The sequence below is a fragment of the Lichenostomus cassidix genome, chromosome 23 (assembly GCF_008360975.1).
Source record: "Lichenostomus cassidix isolate B80296 chromosome 23, HeHo_3.0, whole genome shotgun sequence".
Taxonomy (NCBI): domain Eukaryota; kingdom Metazoa; phylum Chordata; class Aves; order Passeriformes; family Meliphagidae; genus Lichenostomus; species Lichenostomus cassidix.
In genome coordinates, this window is record NC_139503.1 from 13315 (window position 1) to 23293 (window position 9979).

Here is a 9979-nt window from a genome sequence, read left to right on the forward strand (position 1 = left end):
CAAAACTCCATCAGATCGCTACAGTGCCATACCATGTGGGTGCCCAGGCTGGGGAGTCGGCTTGAAGCATCTCCAAAAGTGGACAAATTAATCTCTGAGCTCTTGTTCCCACATTGTGCTGAGCTGGAGCACAGCGAGCCAGGTCCCACAGCTTCCCTTGCTCCTGAAGATCCTGAGGGTCTCTGAAGATCTCTGGTAAATGGGATTTAGACCTCAACCCCATGTGAAAATGAATCCAGATGACCCCTGGGGAAGAGCCCTTCACTTTGTAGATGCCTTGAGCGCTCTGCCACATCTCTGTTCCTCCCCTCTCACATCCAAATCCCTTCCCCCCAGCCGGCGCTTCCAGGCGGCGTCCAGCTTCCAAAACACAACCATTTCCACCCAAAACGCCACTGTTGTTCCACCAGGACCCAGGGACCCTACGCTCACCCTCCCTGCACAGCAGCAGCCGGGCCAAATACGACCCTTTCCACTCAGTGTTACATCCCTCACATCCTGACACTTGTACCGACTTATTTTGGGGGGGAGGGGTGGAGCAGAACCGATCAAACCAAACCCAATCTCAAGGGGTAGATTATTTTTGGATGGGGGGAAGCAGCTGTTTGTGAGCGCCACCCCCAAAGTCAGAGGGACTTCTGCAGGTATTTGCAGCGTGGCCAAATCCCAGGGGATTAATGATCCGTTCCCCAGGAAAGGGAGAAAGGTGGTGGGAGCAATGGCTGAGCGGTAGGGGGGTACATGGTCACCCCTCCCCCAGGGGATTTGGGGAGCTTTGTATCATTTTGGGGTGCTTGCCGAGGTGAATAACCCCAACTCTTGCTTCTCATCCTACTTCTTTTAGTTTTCTTTTTAATAAAACACCGAGTGTGCGCCCTTTCACCATGAAATCATCATGCTCCGGAGCATTCCCACTCCCTTCCTCCCCCATTTTTTCTCCTCCATGCCAAGAAATCTGCTCCCCCCGCAGTTGCCACGTGAAGACACCCCAAACCCGGAGCTGCCAGTGCAACAGCACCCTAAAAGTGATCCCCCCCGGTCAAAAGTGGCCCATCCGGGGGGATGGGGGTTGTGACACAAACTTGGGGTGATCAGATAAAAACATGCCTCTGCTCCCAGTCCTCTCACATACTGCGGGGGACCCCAGGATTGGAATGAATCCCCCTAGAATATGGCGGCAGCGTGGCCGTAGCGGTGGTGCTGGTGGTGCGGGGGGGTGGGCGGGGGGGGGGAGGTTGCCTTGGCCACGCATCCCTGTGTGAATGCATGACGTGCGCAGGGCTGGCGCCAGGCTGTCTGGGGCCGGGAGTTAGATCAACACAGCTGGAGGGCCCGGGCCACAGCTGGGCAAAGGCAGCGGGTCCCGCCGCCCAGGCAGGGCCTGTGGGAACCGCCGCCAACAAAACCCCCCTGCAAACAAAAGCTTCCCCCCCCAGTCCCTCTGAAGCCTTTCAGCCCACCTCCCCCCCCCCGTCCCCCGCCCATCCCTTGGGAAATGAGAGGGGGTGTATGGGAATAAGCAGAGGCTATACATTGCTGTTTTGCATTGGGGGAAGTCATAAGAAGGATTCAGGTGGTGGTCTGAAAAGAGTTCTTAAATGTGTTGTAACATTTTATAAATTTTGTTAATTTCAGTAAGTTTTAAATTTCTCACTTTTTAAAAAATTTTCCTTTTTAAACTTTATTTTGGTTTTTTTTGGGGGGGGGTGGGGAGGTTTGTTGTTGGCTCTTGCCCAAAAGCAGGTTAATGAGGGTACCTATGCCTCTTCCCAAGCTGACATCTTTTACACGGAGGTGATTTCCCAGGAAATTCATAACGAGTGAGATGGCCGGGGGGGAGGGGGAATCAAAGATACAAAAATAATCCTACCACAAAAAGTGCTGGATGCTGCTTTGAAGGTTTTTGCAGGAGGTCTGTCAAGCAATTCGTGGCTTGGGGTAGATGTGGGGAGGAGGGGTGCCCTCCAGCCTGCAGTCCCCAGACCCCTTTGAGGGGGTGGAAATAAACCCCGACACTACCGAACTGGGATTTGGGCATGTTTATAATAAATCGCTGCCGTGGGTAATTTGGGCAAGGTCCCTGTGCCCCCACCACCCTGCACCCCTCATTAGCTGGGACCCCCGTGCCAAGCAAGGTCCCAGGCTGCCCCCACCCCCTCTGCTGTAAGAGAGCCGAAGAGTACCTTCCTGTACTTTCAGAATCAAGCTCCCATAGTACCCCCTGTAACTAAATTCCACAGAAGTCAATATTTGGGAGAGAGAGGTTTTGCCCCTTGGGTTCATATGCATCCACAGTCTAGGTGTTCCACGGCTGTCACCTCTGCGGGACCTTTCCATGTACCACCCGTTGCGGTGACACCCACCGGGGACCCCGTATCGCTCTGGCTTCGGGCTTTTTCCGTGGACATTCTCTGATTCTAAAAGTTTCAAGGCTGTGATGGTTCAGGAGGGCAGTTTTCTTATCCCACCCCCCCCCCCCAATCACTTCTACTGGGATAACCCCTTTGCCTATAAATCTCTTCTCCCCCCTCCAAAATAAAAAACCCTGCAGGCCTCTCACAGGCGCTGACCTAAATCTGGTTTCTCCATCGTAACCTCAGTTTTACCGCAATTAATTTTTTTCTGCTGGTCACAAGATAATTCCTGACGCCAGAAAGTCTGGAGGTCAGATGAGAAGCGGATTGAGGAACAGGGCGGCACTAATTTCCTTAAAACGGGGAGGCTGGGAGGGGGAAAACCCCAATCGTCCTGTCTACAAATAGGGGGAATTCACTGGGATGGGGAGAGGGACAGTTTGGGGGTGCTGGGGTTGGTTGAAGAGCTTTAGGAGGGGAACTCCCCGAGAGTTTTGGGGGTCTGGACATGGGGAGGGGAACCTGCGTAGTCATGTCACGCCCCCATGGGGCCGCTCCGGCCATGAAGGGTCAATTTTGGGGCCTGTGGAGGCGGGGGAGGTAGACGGGGTTTAAGTCTTCATTTAAGTGTAGGGGCGGGGTTCGATGCTTCATTTGCACTCTGGGGCGGGGTTTAGGGCTTCGTTTACATAAAAGGGACGGGTTCGATGCTTATTTTACATAAAAGTGGGTTGTGTTGTTCATAATTTGCATATAGTGGGCGCGGTCGAGTCGCGCTACCTATCTAAAGTCGGCGCGGGAGGCGGTCCCTTCCCCAGTCTGCCAGCGAGATCCGGAGGTTGAGGGTCCGGGGGGTGACGGTTAAGGCGCTCGGAGCTCCCCGCTTTGGCGGTCCCGGTGCTCGGAGGTCCGAGCAAAGCCTCCGCTGCCTCGACGGTCCCCGAGGCTCCCGGCCGTCCCCCGTCCTGCATCTCTAGACCTGCTCCGAGCCCACCATGAAAGCCATCAGCCCGGTGCGCTCCGTCCGGAGCTGCTACGAGGCCGTCTGCTGCCTCTCGGAGCAGAGTTTGGCCATCGCCCGGGCCAGCCACAACAAGAGCCCGGCCTTGGAAGAGCCCATGAACTTGCTCTACGATATGAACGACTGCTATTCCAAATTGCGGGAATTGGTGCCGGGCATCCCTCAAGGCACCAAGGTGAGCCAGGTGGAGATTCTGCAGCACGTCATAGACTACATCTTCGACCTCCAGATCGTGCTGGAGGAGGGAACCAAGGGCCGCGACCCCTCCTCCGAGGCCACCCTACTCTCTCTTAAGGTAAGGGTTGCTTTGAGCTGGGGGGGTAAATATGTCGATTTGAGGGGAGAGGATGTGTTAGTTTGGAGGTGATGCCGTGTCGGGATGGGGATGCTGCGGGGTCCCCGAGTGTGTTGGTGGCTCCTGGCACGGTGGGAAATGGAGACCGCCAGCCGCCGGGGTGACCTTAAGGCCTGTCCCCTCTCTCCGCAGGCGGCTGAACTCGCCTCGGAACTCCGCACGAAAGACGAGAGAAGTTTGTGTCACTAACGCCGCCTCCATCAGGTAGGTGTCACCCCCAGTCACCACCGAGACCACCGTCCGCAGCCCGATCCTCCCCGTACACCCGCACCCCAGGTGGCGTCCCGGGACCCAGTCCCGCCTCGCAGCGTCAAAATCCCGGGGCAACCCGTGCTCCCCTCGTCCCGATTTCCCCTCGCACCCCAATTTCCCACCACCCGCGCCCCAGTCTGCCTCCCCCGACCCAGCACCGATACGGATGCCAAGAAGGCAGACCGATGCTTGCCCTTTCTGCAATCCCTCCTGAGTCTCCCACCTGCGAGCCAGTCCCAGTATCGACCCACACCCAGCGTCCCCAACCGGAGGCCAGATATCGGCGAAAAAGAAAAAAAAAGAGAAGCGAGAAACTCGCTTTCCTGGTTCCCACCCCCTCTTCCCAGTTTTCCATCCACAACACCACTTGACGCCACACTAATTACCTCTATTATTTTTTTTGTCCCTCCCCCTCTCTTCTCTCTGCTCCCGATGCCAATTAGCAAACAAGCAGCGAGTGTCGGTTCCTGGTTCGTTATCAGCCGGAGGTAAATAGCGGCTTCCTCCGTGGCGCCGGGCTGTCTGCGACCTACCGGCCCCGGCATCGCCTCGCCCGGGCCCGGGCACTGTGAGCGGGGAGCGGCTGGTCCCGACCCGCCCCCCCAGCCTTCCACCGTCAGCATCCCACCCACGGAGCTCAGCATCCCAGTTTTGGACCTACATTCACATAAGATATTTTTAATGATAGACTGATGATGAAGAGGAGGTTGTCTGTATATTTTTGGATTATAACAAGCAGCCAGTCGGTTTTTTTCAAGGTGTTTAATGGGATGGCGGGGTGGGAATTTTAGGGGGTTCTGGGGAGGGGGGGGACAAACATCCTCACGTATGAACCAAACTCTCTGGGGCCGTGGCCTCGTGTATTGTGGAGCTCTATACTAGAGTATAACTTTTTGTACCTTTTGTGCAGGAAGGTGAATTTCTGCGAACATGCCTTGTACTTGCTTTATAAACTTTTTATAAAAGTTACCATTTTTACATAATAAAAATCAGGTCATTTTGACTCGTTTTTTTCTTCATCATCGGGATGGGTGGAGGGAGCTGAGGTGCATCCCTGGGTGGGAAAACAACACCCCGGTGGATGGGAGCCTCCCAAACTCTGATGGGAACTTCTAGGGTTACTGTAGGAATCTGCGTAATTGTGTAATAGCGTTGAAATGTCAGCTCAGGTATGGAAGGAATTAACCCTGGGCAGCCGGCTCCCGGCCGAGGTGGCTGCCAGCTATTTTGGGCGTTGCTGTGCTTATCTGATACGGAAGGAGTGAAGGTGCTGCTGAGCCCCGGGGCCCATCTGGAGGTGTAGCTGGAATCCTGGGAGGGAGGGAGGGGAAATACGCTTTTTCCACTTAGAGCCTCGTAAAAATGGGCTGCTTGGTGCCCTGAGGCCAGATTTGAGCTTCTACTGGGCTGAAAAGGGTCGTGCTGCTCCCCTTGGATACACCCCGTAGGGGTAGGGAGGTTCTGGGCTGCTTTGCTGCCTCAGGTGCTATCCAGAGAGCAGCCCCTGCCCGGCCTGATCTCCCTGGGGTCAGCACCCCAAGGAAGGGGTATTGGGAGCAGAAATGCTTTCCTCTCCCCTTGGGTAATGGTGCAGTTTCCCTTTGGCTGGGAGCAGATGTGACCCCCGGCTGGCTCAGCTGCGGAGCCGGGTCCTGCTCTCCGGGGAAGGTGCTGCTGGCCCGCCTAGGATCAGGTACCATTAACTTCACCCCCACCTGTAGCACCAGCATCTTTATCCCCTGGGCTGGACTCCAGTTTTGCTGCTGTGGGCTCAGCCAGGCGTGATGGAGGTCCTGCCCCGTGGCATTGGGGTGTCCCCAGGGCGCTGCAGCATCCACCGGAGCTGGGTTAGGGGCTGAAAGATGGGAAAAGGAAGAGGTGGAGGGAGAAGACGCGGAGGTCTTGGAGCACAGAGTGATACAAACCTTCCCCCGCATGCACCGGCTTCAGCCTCTATCCCCACGACGGCCAACAGGAGCTCGGGGTGCAGCTGGCACCTGACGAACACCTCTGGTCCGCGGGCATTTCCACAGGGAAAAGCAGCACGTGGAGCTTCCCGAAAACACCAGCTGGTCTAACTGGATCGCCGACCCCTGGGAACATTTCCTCCTTCTTGCCAGCTTGACATCCCCAGGCTCCCCAGGTCGGGTACCCTCAGGCATCCCCGGGTGGGGTGCGATGCAGTGACGTGCGGCTGTCCGGGCATGGTGGAAGGCAGGTGAGGGTGTCCATCCAGAAACCAATGCATCTGGGAATTGAGCTGCTGTTATGACGACAGCTAAAAATAGGCTTCTGCCATCTCCATTGGCTTTTGGCTCCGGAGGAAAACACAAGGGGTGGCTTAAGGGTGAGTGTCCCCGTGATCACCCTGCTGTCGTGGTCCTCCAGCTGTGCCAGTGCTGATGTGCCAAAGGGATTTAAGTGGGATGGGTGGAAAGAGCACCCTGGGAATGAGCCAGGGGACAGTGATGAGTCTCGGTAGCTGGAAAGCGGAACTTCCTGCAGTGTGAGTGCTCCAGGTCCTAATGGATCCTCTGTCGCTGACAATGGTGGTGGAGATCCTGGAGCATTCATGAGCCTACTTTGTGGCTGGGATTACTGGGAGACATGGGACTAGGCACTGGTGGGGTGGGAGAAACCGGTCCTGCTGGGGCTTTTTGGATGGAAATGGCACTGGGGCGGTGAAGGGAGACTCCAGCCCCCGGGGAGCGGAGGTAGCCCCTGCCCCTCGGGGATCGGGGCAGGGGATTCCCGAGGCCGAGACCGGGGGCTCTGGGGTTTGGCAGGGTTTAGGTTTGGATCTTGCTCCCAGGAAGCTTTCCAGGGCCCTTACCTCCTCCCCTGTGGTGGATGGATCCTGGCACTTTGCCCAGAACAGTCACCCCGACATTCTGAGGCTCTGGCACAAGCCTTCTTCAGACCCCACCGGCTCCCTGGACTGGGCTGTGGCTGGTTGCCAGCGCTTTTTTGAAACCCCTGATTTAAATAAAAATAAAGAAATAAACTAAAAATAACTTCTGGGGCTGGGATTTACCTCGGGGGCTGATGGATTTACCCCGTGGGGCAGATGTTTTTTCCTTGGGGGGCAGATTTACCCCATGCAGCAAATTTACCCTGGCTGTTCTGGAATGCCGATGCTTTCCTGGAAAACACTGATTACAAAAAAATAAAAATAAAGAACACGGGGAAAAACACAGCTAAAAATAGCTGCCGGGGCCGAGATTTACCTCGAGGGGGGCAGCTGGAACGAGAAAAATGCCCCTAGCGGAGCAAGCTCTGCTTTACTTTTATCGCCGGGGCTACACTGCAGGGGTGCAGAAAAGAGGGTGAGGAGGGCAAAAACTAACACCGCGGGAGGGCGGGGGGGTGGTGAGGGGTGGTGGTGAAGGTCGAGGGCGGCCCCGCCGCGGTGCCGGTGGCCTCTGGGCCGGCTCGTTCGCCTCTTGGCAAGCGCCGGAGTCTGATGCAATCGCTGCGCTGACGGAGGCGGCGGTTTCCACCTGTATTTGCCATTGTGTGCCCGGAGCTGTTTGCAGGTGTTTGCTGGCGCCGCGCTGTCTGAGCCGCACTTCCCTCCGCCTCCTCCTCCTCCTCCTCCTCCTCCTCCCGCTGCTGCCCCGGCCAAGGCCTGGGCCCCGCGGCCCCCCCTCCCTGCTCCCCTCACGGCTCCCCGCCAGCCGCCGCTGACACGGATGCTACGCGCACACGGGTGACCTTGGCCAGGCGCGCTCACGCGTGGAGGGGTGTTCTGGCCGCTGAACGTTGGTGCGCGCACGCGCATGTGTACTTACACACATGGCTACACGGACACGTGTGGTATGTGCATCCTCACATATGTATGCATGTATGCACACATGACTGCATTTGCACACGCCTGTGTGCACTTGCACACGTGTTTACAAACACTGACAGGTGTGTCTGTACATGTTCACACATGTGCGGATATGCATGTATGACAGTGTTCGGTTACACGCACCTACGTGCACTCACATACGTGTATACAGATACTGACACGTTTCTGGGAACACTCAAACGTGTGCATGCATTTACACCCATGACCATGCGTACTTAAAGCTTGCCTGCAGACACAGACACACCTTGTGTGCGCTTAAAATGCATGCATGCTTACATATGCATGCATGTGTGCACACATGCCAGTGTGCACTTACACACCCACGTGCGCTTACACACGTACCTATGCTGACACATGTAACTACGGGCATTGTCATGTGTCTGTGTATGCTTACATGTATGCATATGCCCCCATGTGCACTTACATGCTTGCCTATGGACACTGACACACATGTCTGTGCACTCACAGATGTGTGCACATATGCACACATGCCTGTGCATTTGCACCCACACCTACAGACGCTGACCTATGTTCCTGTGCACTCACACAGGTGTGCACGTATGGACACGTGCCTGTGTGCATTTGCACATGCCTGTGTGTACTTGCACACGCACCTACCCTGACATACGTGTGTGCACACACATGCGTGCATGTATGCACAGGAGGGCTTATCCTGCAAATCAACTTGTGCGGAGGCTCCGCAACTCCTTGGTTGCGACTCCCAGAGACGCCGTGGAATTGGAGGAGGCTATTCCTGCCCCCTCCTCACCCCCGTGGAGACGACCCTTTGTCTTGACAGCCACCTCGCATGTTGCTCTCAGCCCTCGCCTTCCCTCTCCCACAGGTGACATCGGGGTTTTGTCTCACGGTGGGACGGAGGCTTCACTCACGTCCCAAAATCTGCCGGGGACCACGTGTGGTGGAGCGGGAGCGGTGCTGGCCCCGCAGCCGCGGCTCACTGCTGCCGTCTCCAGGGGAGAGGAAGAAGAGCCCGGCTCACCGGGAAAGCTCTCCCCTCGGGAAGAACTGGGATTTCAGATTTCCTCTGATGTACGCTTGGAAACGACCAGGACCTCCTCCCATGCCTATCCCGGGAAGAACTGGGATCTCTTGTGGTGTTGCCCTTGGGAAGGACCAGAACCTTCTCCGATGCCCTCACAGAAAGGACTGGAACCTCCTCTATTGCTCCCGTTCCAGGTGCAGGGATGTGTGGCATTGGGCTGTGGGGACTGCTGGCCACCTGTGCTTGCCTAGTGGCCCATCACATGCTGCCAGGACGGTTGTTCCGCCTGCTCTGGGCAGAGCCGTAGGGCACAGGCACTCCTCATACTCCTTCTCTCCTGGGAATGTTCCTGGGGGAGGAACATTGGAAGATGGGGGTCTCACTTGGGGTCCACAGCCCAGCTTCAGCCCCCTGCTTCTAGGTTGTAGTCAACCTTCTCCTTATGCTCTGCATCGTGATGAGGTCCCTCATCTGCAAGCTGAATATCCAAAGGATTTTTCTGATCCTGAGGTGAGCAAGAGGGAGGGGGCTGTAACCCAAGGCCCATAGTGGTCCCATCTTGGTCTGGACAGAGATGCAGTGGCCCAGATATGGTGCCACTATCCCATGTGCTGAATCTGCACTGGAAAAAGACACATCGTTGCTTGTTCTTTGCCATTACCTCTTTGCCCTGGTTTGGGGGTGCGGTTCAGAGCCTCCCCAGACCCTCAGGGGAGAAGCTAGGAGTGGTCTCCTGGCTCATCCCATCACCATGGCCAGCACAGTGATAGGATCTCTCACCTTGGCCCAGGGCGAGGATGCTGGTCAAGGGGCTGGTCAGGATGCTTCAGACCATCCTCAAGGTCATCACAGACATCTGCAACATCAGGGAGTGAGATGGTCTCAAAAGTTCTTTCCAATCCAAATCTCTCTGGCTTGTAGGATGGAAGCTGGTGTATGGCCCACCCTCCTGGACACCTCGGTGCAAGATACCAGTCTGTGTCTTCTGATGTGGGAGAGGACTTTCCTGGTGGAAAGCCATGTCTGGAAATCCTGGAGAAGACTTACTGAGTAAATGTTACCTATTGAGTAAATGTTAGGTGGTGGAAAAATGCCCTTGACTCTTTCCTCAGCTGTCCCACAGCACAGCTGAGGGGGTGAG

General features: G+C 56.2%; 1 protein-coding gene and 1 long non-coding RNA gene across 4 annotated transcripts; one reads left to right on the forward strand and one right to left on the reverse strand.

Moving 5' to 3' along the window:
- Window positions 1-3110: 3110 nt before the first annotated feature.
- Window positions 3111-4985, forward strand: ID3 (inhibitor of DNA binding 3). The gene is made up of 3 exons (XM_085081125.1): window positions 3111-3670; window positions 3863-3934; window positions 4426-4985. The coding sequence occupies exons 1-2, from the start codon at window positions 3350-3352 to the stop codon at window positions 3917-3919; spliced, it is 378 nt and encodes a 125-aa protein (XP_084937251.1). The 5' UTR covers window positions 3111-3349; the 3' UTR covers window positions 3920-3934; window positions 4426-4985.
- On the reverse strand, window positions 4924-7574 carry LOC146427647 (uncharacterized). 3 transcript variants are annotated; one of them, XR_014856274.1, is made up of 3 exons: window positions 7210-7574; window positions 7096-7134; window positions 4924-6958 (listed from the first exon to the last, which is right to left on the reverse strand). It is a non-coding gene; the product is annotated as an uncharacterized LOC146427647 (long non-coding RNA). The 3 variants fall into 3 exon arrangements; XR_014856273.1 differs by having other exon boundaries at window positions 7078-7134; XR_014856272.1 differs by having other exon boundaries at window positions 4924-7134.
- Window positions 7575-9979: the final 2405 nt, after the last annotated feature.

Bases quoted from the DNA above. Each gene is read 5' to 3' on its own strand.
- ID3 (XM_085081125.1), top strand. From the start codon at position 3,350: ATGAAAGCCATCAGCCCGGTGCGCTCCGTCCGGAGCTGCTACGAGGCC. The intron at 3,671-3,862 runs GTAAGGGTTGCT...CTCTCTCCGCAG, and splicing joins CCACCCTACTCTCTCTTAAG to GCGGCTGAACTCGCCTCGGA.